This window comes from Rissa tridactyla, chromosome 5, assembly GCF_028500815.1.
Source record: "Rissa tridactyla isolate bRisTri1 chromosome 5, bRisTri1.patW.cur.20221130, whole genome shotgun sequence".
Classification (NCBI taxonomy): Eukaryota; Metazoa; Chordata; class Aves; order Charadriiformes; family Laridae; genus Rissa; species Rissa tridactyla.
The window spans coordinates 23,248,396-23,271,019 of record NC_071470.1 but is presented as its reverse complement, the minus strand read 5'-3'; the positions used below and the strand labels follow the sequence as shown (position 1 = coordinate 23,271,019).

The 22,624-nt window shown below is 37.5% G+C and overlaps 1 protein-coding gene across 5 annotated transcripts in view; it reads left to right on the top strand.

The window, feature by feature from the left end:
* SLIT2 (slit guidance ligand 2) overlaps positions 1–22,624 on the top strand; it is a 266,165-nt gene that overhangs the window by 158,486 nt on the left and 85,055 nt on the right. For all 5 annotated transcript variants that reach the window (XM_054202905.1, XM_054202906.1, XM_054202904.1 and 2 more), the window contains exons 6-9: positions 6,923–6,994; positions 10,907–10,978; positions 13,706–13,869; positions 16,179–16,317. In XM_054202905.1, the coding sequence (XP_054058880.1) occupies positions 6,923–6,994; positions 10,907–10,978; positions 13,706–13,869; positions 16,179–16,317 (447 nt within the window). The remainder of the gene's footprint in view (positions 1–6,922; positions 6,995–10,906; positions 10,979–13,705; positions 13,870–16,178; positions 16,318–22,624) is intronic.

Here is a 22,624-nt window from a genome sequence, read left to right as displayed (position 1 = left end):
AGGAGTTGGAATATTTGGAAAACATTCCTTCTAGTCTTCACAGATTAAAGGGAATTAGATGTTAACGCAGCTTATCTGAAGGAAATTGCTTCCTTTAGGATTGATGATACCACTATGATCTTTTGATTTCCTGCTAATATGTTAGCTCTAGATGTTTCTCAGAAGAAGCTGTCTAGTTTCCATAAAACGAGGCCATCATACTTCCTTTCTGAACATCTTCTTAATAACATTCACAGTATAAATTCTGTAGAAGATAAAAGCAAAATGGTCAAGGTATTATTAGAATTGATAAGACAGGAAACCTGCCACACCTTTATAGTAAAAATAACAAAATCATGAGGAACCATTAGCCCACACAAACCAACTTTATATCTAATTGGAATTTCCGATTTTCCCTTGTTTCTTGCCTCTTGTCTTATAACTGAGAAGAGTCTGGCTCTGTCTGTACCTTTCCTTTAGGCAATTGTACGCAACAATAAGATCTCCCCTTCGCCTTCTCTTCTTAAGGCTGAACAAATGCAGTTCTCACAGCCTGTCCCTGAATGTCACCTTCCCCAGCCCTCCCATCTTGGTTGTACTGGTTGGACTCAGCCCAGCATTACCAGTGTCTGTCTTCTACTGGGGAGACTGAGACCATGTGCACAACTCAGATGTCATCTCACAAATGCCAGACAGAGCATCCCAGCTTCACGCTCACCCATACAGCCCAATTATTGGTAATGAATCAAGTTCTTCAGAAGTGACAAAAAATGAATCATAGAATGGTTTGGGTTGGAAGGGACCTTGAAGATCATCTAGTTCCAACCCCCCTGCCATGGGCAGGGATACCTCCAACTAGACCAGGTTGCTCAAAGCCCCATCCAGCCTTGTCTTGAACACTTCCAGGGATGGGGCATCCACAACTTCCCTGGGGAACCTGTTCCAGTGCCTCACCACCCTCACAGTGAAAAATTTCTTCCTTATGTATTACCTAAATCTACCCTCTTCCAGTTTGAAGCCATTATCTCTTGTCCTATCACTACATGCCCTTGTGGAAAAGTCCCTCTCCAGCTTTTTGTAGGCCCCCTTCAGGTACTGGAAAGCTGCTATAAGGTCATTTTGCACTGGGCTTCCAGTCTGAGGAATATGGGATACTGGGAACTGGAACAGTCTGAGGAACTGGAAGCCCAGTATCGCATATTTTGGCAGTTCAAATGTAGGAAAAAAGCTAGCTACTCTGTCTCAAAAGTCTTGATTTTCTTGTTCAAGGGCAATGACTTGAAGAATTATCCACTTTTAGTATAGATGCTGATCTGGGACTTGACAGAAATTAGGGTGCAAATTCTGGAAATATAATTCTGAAAGTTACTCCTAACTTACTACTTTTTCAGGGAGAAAAACATGCACCAAGAAGCCAAGGTCTTCAGAGAACACAGTGGCACCCACTGTTTTTTAAAAACAAATAGAAATTATCATATAAATTGGAAATTACATACAGATTTTTTAATATACATGTTAATGATGGTTTCATAACCCTTCCTGGTGATACGATGCTCACACTGGATGTGAAAGATGTTTAAAATCTCCCCAACCTCAGGAATCTTATTTAAGATGGTAAGAAAATGCTTTAGTGGCATAGATTTTAAGTTTGGATGGGTTGTTTCTTGAATCTGGTTACTAGGAAAAAAAGTAATTAGGCTTGAAAAGCAAAGAAAGAAATGTTTACACCACTGAAAGAACAATAGTGCTATGCTCCGTTTTTGAGAGGTAGATTTTTGCCCCTGCTCTGATGATTTTGATAAAATTATGTGACAATGTTAGTTGAATAAAACCTAAGCAGCTGAAGTAGGTGTGGTTTCATCTGCTAAGAAAAGTGCCAATACTTACACAAAATTTCACATGGTGTCTGAATTTACCCTAACGAAAAATGTGGCCTATGCTTTTACAAGGAAAAGTACCAAATGTTGCAGTGGTTTAGGTAGTTTCCCATAGATTTTTCTGTGATAATACAAAGCAAACTGCGGTAGATTAATTTGAACTGAGCTGATAAAATCTGTTGTAGGAAGACTTAGATTCAATCTTATCCTTAACTTTTATTTGGTTATGTCAAGTACTGAGAATAACGTAAATCCTCTTTGAAGATTTGAATTGTAAAGAAAAGCAGTTTATGCTTCTGTTTAGTGTTAAATTCTCATGCAAAAGTTAGTTGGGCTCTCAGGAGCCTTTAGGCCCTCCTGTATCTATGTGGCCTTAGGAAGGGAGGCTGCTCTGATTTACTAAGTAGGGTGACATAATCATGTCGAGGAGACTTGCAAGGAGGTTTGTTGACATGTAGAGTAACTAAGGAGAAATGGTGCTACAGATTTTCTAATAAATATTTAAATAAACTACTCTAACAGAATTTTCATGGAATATGTGCTGAATATGGCTTCCATGCTAGAACAGGAATATATTTGCTCTCCATGTTATAATAGCCTTGATGCTGTTTTTCATCTAATTGCTAAGTTGCATTATTTCTGGGAAGTCATACCGATGTGATAGTATCTTTCCATCACATCATAGTTTACAGATTGTTCATTCTGTGTTCATCCTCCTTTTCATGGCATTCTCCTGTTTCATTTTGTTCTCCATATTTTTATTTTGCTCCTGGAATATACTTTTTTTTTAATTTGCTCCTGGTTTAGCCAAGTAGAGTGCTGGATAATTTTGAGGGAACAGAGCTGTTGAACTATAGATCCGTTCTCCCATTTCTTCTAGTTTATTGAGTAAGTATGCCTTACTTGGAAATATTTGTAAGTCTTGCTTTTTAATTTTGGATAAAAGAAAAAGGTTAATCATTTACTATATTATGCATATTAGGAAAAAAAAACATTCAAAATGTTTTACAGAGAAAATTTAACAAAGAACAAAATGAACTACATTAGCAAAATAAATGACGAGTAGAAAAAAAGCACTTGACTTCCAAATTGAAGAATAATCACAGTAAGTAGTAATAGTCATGGGAAAAAAACAGTTCTCTGAAGTTTGATAAAAAACTTAGAATAAATTCTTACATGATTTTGTTACATCTTTCTCAACTAATGCCTCTGAAGTTATTGATTCCGCTTGAAATTGAAATTGAGAAGGGAATTGAGAAATAGGAAACATAACTCAGTTCTGTTGTAAAAAATACAAGGAGACATTAAAAACAGTGACTGTTTCCAAAAATTTTGTTGCAGTGATAAATATTGTGCACTCTGTTCTTTTCCTAAGGAAGAATTTTAATGATGCAACATCCAGCATATAATGTGCTAAACTGGAAACATTTTTCTAATTGTTTTTTACTGGGAAGGAGGCTATCGTAGGGATCTAGAAAAGCTTCTGACTTTTTCTCATGACTTCTTAAACAATGTATGCCATTAAGTTGATACACTAAGGGAATGTAATTGTTTCTGAACAAAGGAGAATGTAAAGCTGCACAGTGCCTCTCTTGCATGGGACCACGGAGTGTCCTCAAGCCGTGAAGAACAGGAGAGGAAAGCAGACAGATCGGCTGAAATTGCCCCAACTTTTAACGCAGCCTCTATGAATGAGTAAAGAAGGGGTTTTGTCAGTCAGATAACAGTTTTTTCTGTGTGAGGGTAGTAGTTTTCTAATGTATGCAACATCTTCTGTTAGTCACTAAATGCTCTTCTTGTGGTATAACACAGTTTATTTTTAGATATTTATTTATCATTATCTGGTAGACAACATATGCTAAAAGGGAAGAAAATATAAGTTAGCAACATGTTTCTACAGTGTAAGATGCATCAGCAAAAGTAATAAATGAAAAGCATTTTAAAGCAGACATTTTCTTATTAGGTGAATGCTTTTTATATAGCTCTTACTAGTTCTTACAGCTGAACTCACATAAACATTAACATTTCAAATAGCAGAAGATTCGTAAGTATACGAAATACCCACGTAACGCTGCACATATGGGTGCAAAATCTATTTAATCCTCTGTGACAACGGAAAGATTTTGAATGTGACTGCTGGTTTTTGGTGTTTTATGAGCCTTCACAGGAATGGCACTGCCAGAGGTAATCAGCTGGCCTTGTGGGAGGAGGGGATAGAAAGGAATAGTGACTTTCCAAAGGGATGGAGAGATCCCGCACAGGAAAGATCCAACATGGAGATGGGGCTGAGGGGAAGGTGATGAAGAGAGACTGGGGAGAAGGGAAGTATGAGGATGGGCAAAGTTCCTGGTCCATCTCTGATCAGCTTCTGTTCTCAGGGTGTTTTAATAATTTGAAAAGAAGAAAAGAAACTCCTAGGGGAAAAAGCATACTGGTATGTTCAATAATTTAGTGGTGAGAAAAGTTTCATTATAGTATTGTCGATTTTTATGTGTGGTTTTGAAAGTCATTATGCTAAAACCAAATTATAAAACATAACTTAAAATTAGAGAAGTGTGTGCTTTTTTTCTCTAGTATTCTTGTTTATGTCATAATTCATAGCACTCACACAGATTTGCTATCAGGAACCGTTCTTATCCAAAAAAATTCAGACTGCTTCAGTATATCTGTTAGAGGGACATCATAAGTTAATGATATACTGGTTGTGAAATATTGTCCAGCTTTCCATTTGGATTATATAGGCAGTGGATATCTTTACCTTAACACAAATACCATAAAGTGCTATTCAAGCCAGGCACACAATCTTCAAAGTCATGTACCTTTCCTGGCTTAAAAAATATATATCATGCCAATTGTTCTTCATGGTGTGTGTCTGATCGCTTTATATCATGGTCGTAACTGATGGAAGATCATATAAAACATAAAGATGGTAGTATCTTTCAAAGCCAGTAATTTATAAAACTAGGAAACGTTTCTCCTCTCTCACCCACAAAATTCTTTTCCCCCACACCAAAACCAACTAATTAGTTCAGTGCAAACAAAGTAATCTTTCTAAAGATTTAAATGAAAGCAACTCACCCTTCACTAAGGTAGTGGTCATGGTGACTCATTAAAGGAAGAAGTCCAAAAGTTTTCATATGCACCACAACTGCTGCCAGTCTAGTGGAAGAAATCTGCCTTTCAGTTTGTGTAGGACAAGATTTGCTCAAGTGCTTTCTCTACTGTTAAAAGATTTTCCTTTGTGTATAATATGGATGATTTAGAAGAAGCTGTGTCAGCACTGATTTATACATTGACAGCTAAGGATAATAAGATGTGGGCAAACATACAGCTCACCCTTTTACAGATTAACCTGCAGACTGCATTAGGCAAATTTGATGGCATTAAAAGATTTTTCCAATTTGTCTGGAAACAGTTTCTCTTTTGTATCGTGTCAAGGGTAACATTTCATGCCATTGTACTAATTTAAATAGCTTTGATAAATTGTTCAAGAGGTTAGAGAATTGTACAGTGTATATATTTTACCTCTTTAAAATAAAAAGGCTATTAACTTAATTGTTAAATGAAATTCATTAGTAAAAATTGAAGGAGCCTGAGAAAGTAGGCTTAAATATTCCAACACTGCAGCACCGGTGCTGTAACATTGCACCAAAATGATTAAAGATCATATTCAGGAAATGATAGTTTGCTTTTAGCTTTCAGTGTACAGAAACACAGGCACTGTTACAGTTATGACAATATTTAATTCCTGTGTAGTAGTAATTCAGATGAAAAATGTGGATGAAACTAGAAGAACTTTATAGAAGTTGGTACATTACACTCAACAGTGGGTGTGATGATTTATTAATAAAGTAAAGCATTATCATAGATTCTGAAGAATCACAGAAAATGCTTTAGTAAAAGCCTCATTAGCCCTGCTAGCTAATATATAATTGAAGACAGAAGGGCAGAGTTCATTTGTATTTTGTTCATTTTCTTAGTATTGTTCACACACATTTACTCATATATATTATCCACCACTGACAAGTTACTGGCTTGGAGAAGATCTTTTGGTGGTTTAAAGTGAGGTTGTATCATCTTTGCTTTGCAAGACGTGCCCTGAAATGCGCAAGGCGTGTTACAGTATTTACAGGAAATCCTTTTATCAGCAGAGAAACCAGGATTTTGTATTTGCAGATGTGTTAATCTCAGCAGACATTTTTTAATTGGGCAGTGTGTACTGTATCAATGTTTTGAATTGAAAAGGTAATAATATTCTTCAGGGAAAGGAATGTAAATTTTTCATAACTTCATACTTAAAGATTAATAATGTATGGGATGGATTGCTGAGTTTTATGTCCAGAATTCAAGTGCTCCGTTGCAACATCCTATCTGCATATAATTGCAGAGAGCACAACATACTGAAGGTTACAGCAGAAATACTAGTTTCATTTGGAGCAGAATTAAAGGCGATAAGTACCCAAGTAGGTAAATGCCGTGGACACTATTATTTCTATGTTTAGAAATATTCCAGAAGGTAATTATTCTAACGCACACACACACACCCATCACGCCCCCGCACCTCCCACCCGGTCCAGGCGTGCACACACGCAGAGGGACCCCTAAAAGTGGTGTCTCTCGCCAGTCCCTGCCGCGGCGGGTGGAATTAACATGCAGCTGGGCTGCTCTGATAAATGGATTCTGTTAGGTCACCGAGGGGATGCGTGTGACATTAAGTGATTTACCGTCCTTTACCTTAATGAAATTGTTTCAGCAAGATGACGCTGAGAGCTTTTAATGGATAGCTTTTCTTGATGTAATGAAATTGCATTCCTTTGGCATTTAATATAAGGTGCGGTTATTATTTACTGGAGCTTTCCCAGAGCTGCTGTTTTTGCGCAGACAGTTGAGAACAAAAAGGGATTTCTGTGGCAGCATCCAGGCCAGCGCGCGGCGTGACAGGCTCCAGCGTGAGAGCGGTTTTGCGAGAGCGTTTGGGTTCCCGTGGCCCAGCTCTGCCACCCCTTCCGCAGGGCTGCCGACGACGCTCCTCTCCCTTACAAATACCTTCCTAATCTCTTTAACAGGCAACTGGATTACAACCAGATCAGCTGTATTGAAGATGGGGCGTTTAGGGCTCTGCGCGACCTGGAAGTGCTGTAAGTATTCCTCTATCTCTTACTTGTAGCAGGAGCTCAGTATCTGGGGAGTACTAATGTAAAAGCTTATCTACGAGCTGCAGCCTGGTGTCAGGATAGTCTCGTGAAAAGATGTCTTAAAATAAGCCACTGCGACGTGCTATAAAATGGGAAAAATGTGTGGAGAGGCAGAGATATTCCTCTACTCTGCAAGACAACCATTACACACAATTTAAAAAAAAAAAAAAAATGCAGATGGCAGATACTGTAAGAAAAGAATATATTTCCTTTTAAAATGGGGGGGGGCGGGTAGTATTAATGAATCCAATTAATTTTGTAAATTATCCATCACCGTTGAAGTGCTGAACATTTTCAGGATTGCCTTTGTTGTGTATTCTGACATTGATTTGATATTTCAGGCTCTGTTTAAGGAACAATATACTAGGCACTTTTCTATCAAACACGAGTGTTATGTGTTAAGATGTTTAGCATGTCCACATTAACTCCTTTTTTAAACATTCTAAACCTTATGTGTATGAATATATATATATATAGGTAGAAAAGTACCCTTTTTTGTCACTGAAGGTTAGTATTGCAATACACTTTTGTATACTTTTTCTCACTGTCTCGAAGTGGCCATCAGTGAGGTTAAAGGTAACAACATTATCATCAGTGACCTCTGACCTGAAAACAGTTACTGTAATGAGCAAAGTGCCTCACTTCCCAAAGAATTTGAGGCACAGGACACATTCCTGAAATATTTGCTCTGTCAGTCAAAATGTCACATTTATTCTGGTCTTTCTACATGAAGAGAAGTGAAAGACTGTGTTTCGGTGAGTTGCTTCATGGTAGTTTGAATCACTTAGTAAATCACGACAGCTTGTGAGGGGGTGAGGGAAGGTGAGGTTTTTTTGTTTGTTAGTTTGTTTTAAGATTCTGAAATAAAGAAGCTTCTCTGGCAATAGATAGTGTCTGTATGTCCAAGAAACTAAATATGTGAGCTGCTGGCGGTAAAGTTTTTTATTATTAAGCAATAGTTGCTCTTTCTTATGAGTGAATGGATCTGACAGCTAAATTTGATTTTTTTATGTTGTAATTATAGAATAACAAGCCTATTGTTAACTTTCTGGTATAAAGCCATGTAAAATCTACTGTAGGTTCAATATTACATCTAGTTGTGAAGTTGATGAATTGTTGGTTGTCTGTCAGTAAACCTGATGTTCTGTGAGCTTTTTACCTACAGAACTCATATATATGACCGAATAACTTTTCCAGTGATGGCTTCATCTGGTTATTATGTTTTTTTAAGACAAGCCTTTCATCACAAGTGAAAGTGTTAAATGTATATTTAAAAAAATAAACAAATATTTTCTGCATTTTTTAATGCTTGCAATTTGTGGTGTTCTGAAAAGGTCATCCTTGACAGTTGAAGTCAGTGGTGAAATTTTCACATCGATTTCAATGAATGCAAAGAAGGAAAAAAACTTTGTTAAAATAATAATCTGCTGCAAAAGTAGGCTGTTAGAGTTTTGTGAATGAATATACATAGAATATTAGCATTGTTCACATATGCAACTAAATGTTCACTATCTTGAATTAGGTGATAACCAATGATGTAAAGATTAAGTTTTTAAAAAATTGAGATGGATATTTCAAACAGTACTGCAGAGTTTGTATCTAATTCAGCTTCTTTCCAATATGGCTTAAAGAATGAAAGATCAGACCATAATGTATATGCACTGAGTAGCAAATAAAACTACATATTTTGTTTTCATTTGGAGCTAATTATTCTACCTAAGCCCAGAATTTGTATATTACTTCAAAGTACAAGTATATGATAAAGCTTTTAAATAATCTTTAAGGTTACTTAGGTTGTAATCCTGTTTAGTGACAGTTTGAAATGTTTTCCAAAGTAACAGGTCTTATATATTGGTTAAATAATTGCGGAATCTTAGAGGCCGTTAGTGTTAAAGGTACAAAATCAACATGAAATCTGGACAATTCTGAAAAACAAAAGCAATTGTAATCCTCACCGTGAATTTCTGTGAAATTTTGTTTTTCCTTTTTCTCTTTCTCTTTCTTTTTGTCTTAAGAGAAAATCTGCTGTACTGGGGAAACAGTGAATATAGGAAAATATATAGTGCTGTCATATTAAAAAAATGAAAGTATCTATGAAATTAAAAAAATGTCTTTCAGTCATCGCACTCTTTGCAATAATATGTAACACTTAGGAAAAAGTATAGAGCCAACTTTTTTTTAATTACATCTCTGTAATGTAATTAAGCGTTTTCACCATTAGAAGTATTTACAGAAATTATTTAATTTCTTGTGTATCCCTTACATCTACTGCTGATACATTTCTGTACCCTTGCAAAAATAAATTAATAGCTCATATATACAAAATAGGGAGGCAAACATCAAAATCTAAAATTGAAAATTAAAACATTTGTAGATATACCTTCTTTAAACAGCTAACAGCTACCGATTTCCATTCCCTTCGTTGAAAAGATATGATTTTGAAGCCTTGTAAAAAGTCGTGCAGGAAGAACTAAGGGAGCTGTCATTTTTCATGGGGACATTGTAAGAAAATCCTGCCAACATTTACGGATTGTCATTTACTCATTAAGAGACCTTTTGCGGATATACCCACTTGGCCATTTTTTTGTTGTTTCATTTTTGTTCTGTTTTGAAAAGGGCACAATTCTCCCTTTTTCTTCTTCTTTTGATTATTCTCCTCTTTGTTTATGAAGCCCTAAGGGCACACAGGGGAGATCCCTTATGCACAGTGAAGAAAACATTTAGGACGTGGAATGAGTAAGCACACAAAGGTAAAATGCAGCACATTGCACCAGTAATTAATTGCTTGGTTAGTGTGGAGGTGGGTAGCCTGATCCTGATTGGGGTGCTGCGAATTTACCTTTCTGTGTTTTAAGATCAGAGTGTACTTCAAAATTTATTCAAAATGAGCAAAAATTACACTTTGTGGTTAAAAAAAAAAAAAGAAAAAAGTCAAACACTGTTTGTTTCAAAAGGGAAAAAAGATTTGGTCCGTGGGAATTATTAATTTTTAGTGCCACAGTTACGTGTTTAAAATCCCAGAGCACATTCTTCATTCTGCTCAAATGAGTAATCTCTAAGTCAAAACTGTAAATTCTATCGCTTGTTACCTTGTTCTGGAGTCAAGCTTGTTTGCATTTTATCTGCAGCCTAAAGAAAATATTTAACTGCAGGATCATTCATAAAGTTTCATGATCTTTACAAACTACACTCACAGAGTATGACAGGTCTGTGTTAGCCAACAATTGGCTAAGATTTGTTCCTAGTTTCTATATCAAATTCCAGGGACCTTATCTAAAACTTAAATTATTAGTTTACTAAAGTATTAAGATGCCTGACTCCTTCCATTGTGTAGCAGAAGCTTCCCTATTGTTTGTGCAGCTCTGGATCATCTATAGCAGCTCTGTTCCATATAAAATCTAATTGCAGCCCAGAGTTAATCTTTTCCTAAAAATCTTGGAAAAAACAGGATCCTCTTACATCCTCTGTCAAAAAATACAGACTCTCAGAAGCTAGAAAGAGAAATCAGAGTCCTAGAATCTAGTTATTTTCTCCAAGAACTCTCTTTTTTACATCAAGATGACAAGCTTAGCTTGAATGCCATAGATGTTCTCAACATTGGTGGAACCTCTGTTTAAGCAAGTCATAGGTTACTGGGACCTCACATTACTAAGGATTACTAATGGAATGGTCAAACCATAGTGTTTTACCAAGGATTGAATAGGGAGGGAAAGTATATCTAAAACCATGGTTTTTTTCCTGATACCTATCCGTAAAAACAGTGCACTGTGATCTTCGTGAGCTATGCCTTTTTTAAAAGTGTCATAAATGTGACGTAACTGTAACATGTTAACGTGCTTCTTCTTGACTTCGCAGCACTCTCAACAATAACAACATCACTCGACTGTCCGTGGCAAGTTTCAACCACATGCCCAAACTCAGAACATTGTAAGTAGTCCCAATGAAACTGGCTGCCATTTTTATCAGTCCTGTATATCATTTTTACCTCTATCAAGTTTTGTCAGTGGTCTATAAATAGGTATACAGGCAAAGAAAGCTCAGTTAAAACAATATTAATGTAGCATGAGGTTGATGAGTGTGAAGTCTGTGTGTGCATGGCAGCTAATTCTGAAAGATAAAGCTAACAAGTGACCCCAAAGCTGATACTTGGGGCTCAGGAGATAAAGAAGCAGTTGCATCCTTTTCCAGCTTTTTTAGGATGTGGGGTGAATTAGTCTATGAAAATGGTTTCATGGCCTTTTCCCAACTGGGTTTTCCATAGTGCTGTATTCAGTCACAGAAAAGCTTCACCTTCTAACAAAAAAGATGGGTGCAGGGGGGATTCTCTTTTGTATGTTACAGCTCTATAGAGAAAGAAATTGATGTTTTTTGAAAGTCAAAAATTTGTTTTACTTTGAGCTATTGAATGGGTCACATTTCATTTAGGAACATGGAAGGATCTTTGATTGGCTGTCAGATGTGATAAATGGGAAATCTTTATGCTTTTATTACTGTACTGCTAGCAGACCTAATTAAACTAAACTGGCTCTCCAACATTCTTTGTAACATAAAATTATAGCGTCATCTGGTAGTGCTATTATAATTAAAGTTGTGTCAGCATTTACAATAAGGTCCCCAATTTTAGAGGTTATGACTTTCACAGAAGAACACTTCAGGCTTCTAAAACAAAACACAGTGAAAAGAGTGTGTATGCAAGTGTTACAGTTTGGCGTTATTTCTTTTGTGCGTTTATACTGAACTAAGAATAAACGTATATTGTGTTGAGTGGCAAAACCAGAATGTATCACGGTTTAGTCCTGAGACTCTCTTTCAAGCAGGTTTTCCAGTGAAGTGGGAATCAAAAGTGAATGGGATGTTTCTATCAGAGTTCAAGAGTAGCTCTTACTGTTAAAAAACTACTTTTACAAAGAGCCTGTCCATTTTCTTTTACGCATGTTGGGTTGCACAAATGTTCTGAAATCAATAGGGCTATTCACTAGAGTTAACATACCTTTCGTAACTGAAGAGACTTCAGTGAGTAGTTCAGTTGATTTCATAACAGAATTGTAACTATTCTTGCTTGGACAAATACAAGAGTACTTGAATTATGGTGACCATGGACTTTTGGTGGCCTCGGTTATATTTTGAGAGTAGAATTTCATTCCATTCTTTCGGGTCTGAGACTTCAAAATGTGAATGTTTGTGCCTCTTTCAAACCTTCAAATACAGTTTATATTCTGAACCACAAATTACAGTGAATCAAATTAGCAACGTTTACACTTTTTTGGTGGGATATTCCATCTTTTGAAAATCTGGTTTAGAAACGAAAGAAAATGGACACACAGAGTCCTAGATTATAGCTGTACCATCCCATTTGCAGTCAGAATAGGCTTGTATAACTGTATTGATTTCAGTGGCATTAGTTCTGATTTGCAATGGTGTTCTTGCCTACAGCTGGCCACAGATTGCACTGAATGACTGTGCCGTATTGCGAGCTGTGTTTGCAAAGCACCCTCCCAAGAATTAGTGCAGGAAAATACATTGCCTTTAATTCCTAGTCATTTATGGGGAAAAAAAAATGTAAGCGAGTTAAAATCTTTTGTTTATGTTGGTTAACCATTTCATGTTGCTTTACAGTTGGCTTTTTAATGGATTTATTAGACCCCTTGTCTAAATTATGATTTTCTTGCACTTCCTTTCCAGTTATTTAGTCAGGATTGAGCACATTAACTAAAAGGGACCAAAATGACATTACTCTTATGGATGATTCTGAGTAAGGATTTGATTTATAGCGGTGGACATCCTTTTCTGTAGTTTGAGAAAATGTAAAAGCCAGAGAAAAGTAATTTACCTAATTCAGTGAATACATTTGTCTGATATTTTATCAATGGCAAAGTGCTTTTTGCCACTTGGCAAGGAGCCATGGTCTTGTGTTGGACCCTGCCAACAGAGAGGCGACTTACTTAATTCCATCACTTGCTGCCATTTGGTCTTTTAATTTCAGGCGTTGCTTAGAACGTAGGTCCCTAGGAGCCAAAAGCAGCTAATCCCCCTTTCTGTGTTTAAACAAAAAGAGAGGAAATCAGAAGAGGGATGTGAAAGAAGGTGTTTTATATTGAGTTATTACTCTGTCTTGTTCAGCAGAAAATGAATATGACCCGTTAAAGGGATTTTGCAGGCTGTTTCTATAGAGACTAATAATGGCCAGACTTACAGATATATCTAATTGGAAACCAAATCTTTTATTAACTCTTTTTTTCTGACAGTATATTATCACTACAGGGCAATTTACTTGAGCCATTTTTTTCTTATTCGCTGTTCGTACAGATCTGGTCTAAAGAGTCCCACGGTAGCTTTCAAGCTCTTGTATATTTACTTCTTTCTAGTAGACAAGAGAAGAGAAACCACGGATAGGTTACTTTATTAGGAAGCCTTCTTTTTTTTCCCAATTAATTAAACCACAAATAAGAAGTAATTTTGCTGCTTGTATAGTTTTATTTATTAGCATTTAACTCCCAGACTTTCAATGAAAGATGTGAAAAATTGATACCTCATTCACAATTTTTATTAATAAATCGGCATAGTTGCTTGCTGGAGGGCGGGGCTGGGAAAATGGGTTCCTTTTCTGTTTGCTCGTCCTAATTTGAAAGTCTTGACCTGTTTCTTTCCATGCAGTCGTCTTCACTCCAACAACCTCTACTGTGATTGCCACCTGGCCTGGCTGTCCGACTGGCTGCGGCAGCGGCCGCGGGTCGGCCTCTACACCCAGTGCATGGGGCCGTCCCACCTCCGGGGACACAACGTAGCCGAGGTCCAAAAACGGGAGTTTGTCTGCAGCGGTAAGGGAAACGGATTCACTCACCGAGTCCTCTTTTAAACCACACCTACCGACAGCTCAGCCGTGATTGCTAGTGCTGCATGGTGACTTTTGCTAGCTTTCGCATAACCCGAGCATTAATGTTTATTTAAAAATAAACTAAGCATTTTTATCCCTATTTGTATCTTGTGTGGGGGTGTTGCTGGCCTTACAAATTTTGTGTAAATGCTGCATTCACATAGATTATATAGCCTTCTAAAAGTGTAATTATGGGGGAGAGATGTGGAAAACGAAATAAAAGGTGCACTGGCTGAGAACATAAGGCCTTCAGTAATAAGACATTATTCTGTTTTAACTTTACAGGTTGTTGCTTTTTCTTGTTATTTTCTGCAGTTTAAATAATATTCTGAATCCCTGAGTAACTTTCTGAATGTTATTGGATTGCTTTAGTGCATCAGGTTATTTTCTGATATGAAATAATGAAATGACTAACAGTTCATTACTAATCAAATTTCTCTATTCAATTTTTTTCCTTTATTCGTATCTTCTAGATGAGGAAGAAGGCAAGTTTATTTTTCTTACTTAAATATTTTTTGACTCAGATTGAAAATTTTCTGTAAACTTTGACTATTGTTTCCTCACAAATGTTAAAACCCAACATGAATACAGCTATCTGTCTTTTCAGTGATTCGGCAGGGTTGTTTCTATGGGCTGATTTTCTGCAGACCCCCAGAAGCCTATTGCCAAATATGCCAAAATTTGCACAGATCTCTGCTTAGTCCTTATTAAACAGCCTCTGACATCAAAGTGTAAGGCACTGCCATCTTTGCATGGCAAATGCTAACACTATTCTTACCATTAATTCTGGTTTTATGTACACTTTAAAGGGTTCCTAACAAGATCACTTCATGTATCTTGGGCTGCAGAGCCCAAGTGTCAAGAACAGTTTTATAACTTGGTCATTATAATGCTGGTTTTGAGGAAGGTGAATAACCATGTTTTCTCCCTGGATCACTATATTTTTGTTTAATAAAAGCAGGTGAAATATTTCCTGCCTCTTAGTATAAAAAGAGTTGTATGTGTTATTAGTTCTGGCAGCTGTTCGTACTTTTGTAATGCATAAATAAATGTGAAATCAAATTATTATATTTTAAACTAGTATCTCAAAAGACCAACCAACCTTTTCAGTAATTAAAAACTTGAGCAGTTGTCACTTGAGGTCGTAAGTAGGAACAACTCTGGCTGCAAATTACATTATCAGTGAACTCTTCCTATGTTGATATATGACATTAAATATAGTAAGGGAGATCTTAGGTTAAGTTGTGGTTTCATAGTCAAGAAGTTTTTTTCCTTGAAAATTTCAAATCAGTCTCTAGCTTTTTTTACCTTAGTTAAAAAAAAAAGAAAGAAAAGAGGGCTTCAAGCCTTTCTCATCCCTTTGTGCCTTTCCGTATCATTACAAAACAGCAATTCTGTATCATCAAATCGGTACAAGAATGGTGCATTAGTATATTTTAAAATGTGCAATCTGTCTATTTGCAGGAAAATAGAATAGGTTGTTAACTTTGGAAAACATACCTAAATATGAAGCGATTATGTTTAAATGCAAGTATAAATGCAGAGTTTAACATACAGCACAAGAACTTGGCGGGAAGGGGCAGTCATATAAATTAGCCACCTGAGTTAGTAAGAATGGGAGATTGGGGGAGGAAGAAGTCTGCTGAGCTAACACAGAGAGTGAGAGTATGAGCTGGGAAGTCAAAGTTTTATTTATTCTTGTGTGACTGAAGGAAAACGTCATAACTCCAAAATTGTCATAAGTGATATATAATTGAAGGACTATACTCAAATAAGTATTTGTAGAACAGAACAAAACAAGCAGGACACCTTCGGTCTTTGTAGAAAAGTTCATTCCTTTCTGTGGACAGGCATTTTTAATAGTACACAAAATTCTGAAAACGAAATAAATCAGTAATTAATTTTTAAAACCACAGAATAAATAAAATATACCTGAAAAATGGATCACACTTAGCCTTCTTTAACAAGATGATTTTAAATGTGAGTAGCTAAAGAAGCTGAAAAAGGATGTAATGCTAGCACAGTAATCGAGCACTTGTCTTTCATTTCTCAGTATTGTATCAACATGTTGCTATTAATTGGGTATTTAAATTAACGCAATTCAAAAGTATTGATAGGCAACAATGTTTATTTTAGAAGTTCTGCCTTAAATCTTTCAAGGGAGTGGAAAATGTGATGTTATACTGTTGAGCTAAACTGGACTACTGTTTGACAGTATTGTGCAATTTTACGCGAAACTCTTTTCCTTTGCAGGTCACCAGTCCTTCATGGCTCCATCCTGCAGTGTCTTGCATTGCCCCACTGCATGCACCTGTAGTAACAACATTGTGGACTGTCGTGGGAAAGGCCTTACTGAGATCCCAACAAACCTTCCAGAAACCATTACCGAAATGTGCGTAATCTGACTTTTTTCCCATGAACTTGCAGAAAACATTTTTTCCTATACATTCATTTTTGTTATTTGTATAAATTCATGAATATGAATATGAAAATATTTAAGACATATGTTCTCTTATGAGTTAGTTTTGTATGTACTACTCACAATCCATAGTTAAAACTGCATTATGAGCTGGTTTTAAAAGAGTCTGGGAATACTTGCTTTTTTGCAAGTGGGTGGCTTTTCACTGCGGGCTGTAAACCCCGTTGCCTTCAGGCTTGTTCGCTGTGATGGTTTTGGCTGGCATAGAGCTCATTTTCTTCATAGGAGCTGGTATGGGGCTATGTTTTGAATTTGTGCTGAAAACAGTGTTGCTAACACAGGGATGTTTTACTGCTGAGCAGAGCTTGCACGAAGTCAAGGCCTTTTCTGCTTCTCACACCACCCCACCGGCGAGCAGGCTGGGGGTGCACAAGAAGCTGGGAGGGGACACAGCTGGGACAGCTGACCCCAACTGACCAAAGGGATGTTCCACACCATATGACGTCATGCTCAGCAATAAAATCTGGGGGAAGAAAAGGAAGAGGGGACGTTCAGAGTGATGGCATTTGCCTTCCCAAGTAACTATTATGTGGTGGAGCCCTCCTTTCCTGGAGATGGCTGAACACCTGCCTGCCGATGGGAAGAAGTGAATTAATTCCTTATTTTGCTTTGCTTGAGCACACAACTTTTGCTCTATTTTTAAAACTGTTTTTATCTCAACCCATGAGTTTTCTCTACTTTTACCCTTCTGATCCTCTCCCCATCCCACTGTGGGGGCAGTGAGCGAGCGGCTGCATGGGGCTGAGCTGCCTCCTGGGGCTAAACCACGACACTTGCTTTCAGTCACTTTATTCATCAGACTCCCTATTCGAGAAGCATATCTTTGCATGAAAGATCAGCAACCTATACCACCCATAATAAGTGTTCTGCTAAAGCGGTGTCCTCAGCAGGTAGTCTGAGAAGGCAAAAGTAAGGTGGTTGAATGGGATCTGTGGTATAGTCTTTGTGTTGATATCATAGTACCTGTGGATAGAAGAGCATGCATGCTGATAAGGTTGTGTGACATGTCATCTACAGCAAAAGCATTTACAAAATGTATGACCATGTCCTGACCATAGAGCAGAGTCGTAGCAAAGGTGCTATAGGGCCTGCAGGCTTCAAGGGTGACGTGACTGAGAGGTTGTGTGGGCACAGAAGGAAAGTTAATGCTACATTGTCTTCTGTGCAGGGGAGGAACAAAACCAAAAGGCGAGCTTGCCGGCAAGACGGGCAGGGACTCGGCAACATTGAGCATCTTTCTAAGCGGGGGACGGCAGAGGGAGTGTTTTGGAAGGGAAACTGGGAATTCCCTTTAGGGAAACAGTGGGAAAGTAGCTGTGCCTTCAGCCTGGCAAGGAGTGTCTGGCTAGAAGTAAATGAGTTAGAGAGAGTATTCAGAATGAAAACCTTGTGAGCAGCTTGATGTTACAAGATGATGTTAAGAATTTTGGGTAAGGAAGGCGAGGGGGTGCCTGAAGTGAAAGTACCTCTGTCTACCTGTTGTATACAAGATCTTCTTAAAAGTTTAAAAATCAGGCCTCCGCAATGAGATTTTAAAAGATAAAGTAGAATTTTACAGTTCTATGGCAGTCCCATGTCTTGTTGATATCTGACCTGTATTTTTGAACTTCACAGAATTAGAAATACTGTGGTTTCTTCTTACGGTGTGAATAATAATCACATCTGTCAGTTCATTATTACTGCTGTTAAGACTGACCTGGCTGACCTTACCTGACCCAATTCAGTCATTCGGCTATATAATACAAACACTCTTCTACCTTTCACCCCTCTCAGAAAAAAACCCACTCTGCTTGCAAATAAAGGGACTACTTAGAAAATCCATGCACAGTGCCTGAGAAGGCTGCACAGAATGTTTTCTTTATTTAACTAGTTGTGTACTGGCTTTTTTACTTGCATATGTACATCTGTGTGCATAGAGAAGAGGGAAAATTATTACAAGAAAGAAGTAAGGAGTATGTCTCAAACATTCCCCGCTACATTTGTGCTGATAACTAGTGCTAACCACTGGATTTAACCACTGAATGGCAATCACAGATACTGGAAGACTGAGTTTTGCATCACTATCTTCTAGACCAACATAGTTTAGTGGATGTACCTGCTGTTAACATCTGTACTCCCTTGAGAAATTTGGTGCTAGAGATTGCAAGGGTGTTTCTGAATCTTTATTTTAAGTGTCATCACTCCCAAAGAAATCACAGAATCATAGAATGGTTTGGGTTGGAAGGGACCCTAAATATCATCTAGTTCCAACCCCCCTGCCATGGGCAGGGACACCTCCCACTAGACCAGGCTGCTCAAAGACCCATTAATATAGATAAATATGTGTGTGTGTGCTCATATAAATATGTGTAGTATATGTAGTGTGCTACTGTGTATATAGTTTATAGTGTATAGAGTTTATAGTGACACAGTGTAAACTATCTGATACCTATCTGTATTGTGTCTAGTTTGTAAGTGCTGGCTAAAAAAATAGCAGATCACAGTCTTTTGCAGAGTTAAATAACATCATTCATGCCATGAGGCATATGAACATACGTTCATTCAAAGTCTGGTACCAGAAGAGACAGAACATTAGAAAGCCAAACCAGTAATTATTTTATGTTAAATAGATACATACCAGTGAATGCCAGTGCGATGAGAAAACTGGACTCCAATGTTTGACTTAGCTTTTAAGTAAAGTAGACAGAAGGATTGAGATATGATTTGAGCCAGCGGTAGGCTGCACTTACCATACAGTGAGACCAAAACTTTGCAGTTGAGTGGAAGGTAAGGAGAGAAATGTACAGGAAAACAAAGAAATAAAATAAGGCACATGAAAGGCTCGAAACTGAGGGATAAACTGAGTGGAAGAATTACAGTAGAGGATCTAGTGAGTATTTGACAAGATTCACGTGATCTTTGCTGCTTCCTTGTCAGTAGGTTGAAGAGGAGTTGAAATTTTTACAAGCATATATTTAATGGTTGTAAGGGAAAGTTTTACACTGTACTGATTGCTTTAATGTGAGGAAAATAATTAGTGATAGGGTTTTTATGAATGTCATGGGTAGCAGGTATATTTACTATCTTAGCATCGAAGAAAATGAGAGAGAGAGAGAGAGAAGAGGCTGGAGAATGAATGTTTTATGGAGTAAAAAGGATTTTATCGATAATGGAGGTGAGGGAAGTGTACAAGGCTGGATCAAACCAGCACTCCACCCTGGCCCACATCAGTTTTCCCTGAAGAATGTTTTGGAAACAGCAATATACAACTTCAGAAGTAAAATACCCATAGGACAAATATTTTTCTTGTTCCCAATGTGTGTTGGAATTCTTTTTCTAAAACTTGAAAATTTGCATAGCTTTCAGCAAAATAAGGTTTTACTTGAAACATCCAATTTGCCTTAAACCCTGTTCTTAATCTTCACGTTATTGTAAGCTAATAAATTTTGGGGGAGGAGCTGCACTCAAAATCTTCCAGTTTAAAATATAGTCTTTTAAAATTCCATTAATTTTCCCTTGTCTTTGCAGAGGGAGGGAAAATGCATTTAGGTTCATAATTTGTCCTGCCACCTTCTATTTAGCATGCTACCTTCATTCATCTCTTCTCTAAACTAACTGTTCCAAATCCATTCAATCCTTTTGGATGCCAAAACCTTTCATGTCTTAATTAACCTCTTCCTTTTTCTCTGGACTCTTTGTTTTCTGAATTTTTTTGACCTGCAATGACCGGAGTTGAATACAATATTCCAGATGATAGTGAACCATCACTTTATATTAATGCAATTTGAGTTTTCTTTCACTTGCCTTTTGCAACCTAATATTCACTTTAAATGCTAGTACATGTTGCACCATGTGTTCCATTGAACTATGCATGGATATATGAATTTAGTTCCATGAACTATCCATGAAAGGTCCTAGGCCTTTTTTCTTAGCTCTTACAGTTTTGTCAGGAACCAGAAGTTCCTAGATGTAATCCTCTTATTCCATCCACAGACATTTCTGAACATTGAATCCAGTTGTATGTTACTTTTTAAAGCTGCTCTATGAAAGACTTCCGTCCTCTCTGCTTTTAACAAACTTCAATATGCAAAAAGATTATGACATTCCTATATTGTTAGCATACAATAAAAAATGTTTTAAAGCTTCATTTTTAAAGTACTTTGCAACTGTTTGTTTATAGTAACCCCTTGAGATTAGAATAGAGTAGATTAGATTAGATTAGATTAGATTAGATTAGATTAGATTAGGAAGAATTCTTTTATCCCATAAAATAATCTGTTTTTTCACTTATTCCTTATGTGATAATGTTGTCGGTGTGCCAAAATGGTAGCTGACAGTAAACATTTGAAGAGATGAGACCATGCTGTCACGGTAGCATGGAGAATGCTGAGGAGCTGCTGAACGCGAGGGAGAAGGGTACAGTGGGCACTGTGTTTTCACCACCGATACACAGTTCCCACACACGTGGCTTCATTATCTTAATCACCATTTTAAGCACATGCTTTGGCAGGAGCTCCCCAGTTCTCAGGGAGAGAGGGAAAGAGAAATGTGCTGGATCCCTGTTGTTTCCTGAAGGACGTACAGGCTTTAACAGCCAAATTATTATTTATTCACTCATCTTTATAATACTACCATTACCAGCTTCTTGTGCACACCACAAGAAAATTGGCATTGTACTTCTATTTTACATGTGCCAGGTGTTGTCCAATCTTTTCAGTACTTTTCCATATTTGTCAGTCTTTTTCTGCATTTTCAACTGAACGTGGTCATCTGATTTGCTAAACATTAACAGGAACATTTAAAAAATCCATGATATTTTCAAATTCTCTTACTCTGGACAGCTTTCTCAGCCCTACAGTGTTGTGACCTGTTTGTAGGCTGCATTTGCAGAATCCAGAGCTGAGTACTACCAACCTGGCATGTTATGCTTCAGCCAGCTTCATGTTCCATAAACACCTCTGGGCCCTGCGTCTTTCCTGCCTTTTGTCTTTGCTTTATTCTCATGTGAATAACCTGTTCCTGTGAAGCTGACATTACACTTTATTGTCAGCCTTCCTTTATAGAGATACTTAAAATTTCACAACTTATTTTTGTGGGATGTCATTTTTCCATGCATTTCTAGCTCTTATTTCTTTGTTCTTATCGCCTTCATCACATGCTCATGGCTTTGTGATGTTTTACCATGCTCTCCACGCATTTCTTCCATCCTTTGTCTCAACGGGAAGCCTGACCTTATTCAACTCCTCAGCACCCTATGAAGCACTGATTTCTTCCTCTTTGCCCAACACAAAATTCTTTTACATAAAATGTTGTCTGATCTGTTTCTGCATGAAAATACTTTTTGTTTGTTATGTTGTCAGTCCATCTGGGACAATGCTGCATAAAATCTAAGTGGTGTTAATAATGTTGTTATTCTGTGTCCTTCTGGTGTGTATAATTAAACTGCAGGTTTAAAGTGTGTATTCCATGTTGACAATTTTATGCCTTTTTTTTTCCCAGGGGGTGGATAAATTAATGTGTTTCTAAATAATGATGTGCTAAAATCCCCTTTAAATGGAATATTGAAATTCTTAAGTATTAAACATTGATAGTTTCAATTCAGTAAAATGTTGCATGTTGAAGCTCTGAGTTAGCACTTCCAGGAAAAGTTAAAGAAAAGGCTTTCTGTTTTGAGTCCAATTCTTGATGTCATGACTTTGCATTGCCTTGATAGTTCTGCTGGACAACTCTTTTGGGATGACATTTTAAGACAGTAGGAGCTGTCTTCTCCGCTGATGGCTACTGCTTCTCTAGCAGAGCTGGCCAGGAGACTATGTGCTTGCACTGCACTGCAGCCTCCTTGTCTCTGAGTTTGGTGTAATAGCCTAAACCACTGAAGAAAATGAGTTTGTGCTGGAAGCTGATGTGGTTGAGGAACAGCAGGTGTTCTGTGAGGGTGGGAGTAGGAGGAGGCAGAGCCAGTTGCCGAATGCTGTTTCATTCCAGTGCAGTTGAATTTACCAGTAAGCATCAGGGTGTTGCTGAGAGGGTTTTGTCGTACCGCTCTGTCTGACTTCTCAATTGGTGCAGAAGTCAGTTGGCTAAAACTAGCAATTCTCATTGCGTGAAGTCAATTAGCAGGCAGTGCATTGTCTGCCGAGTGCCCCTTGGGAAGATGCCTTCAGTAACAGCACTGCTTATCTCCAGGTTGCTGCCAGTGGAAGTGGAAGGGGAATAAAGCCTGTGGTGGTCCTCTCTTTTT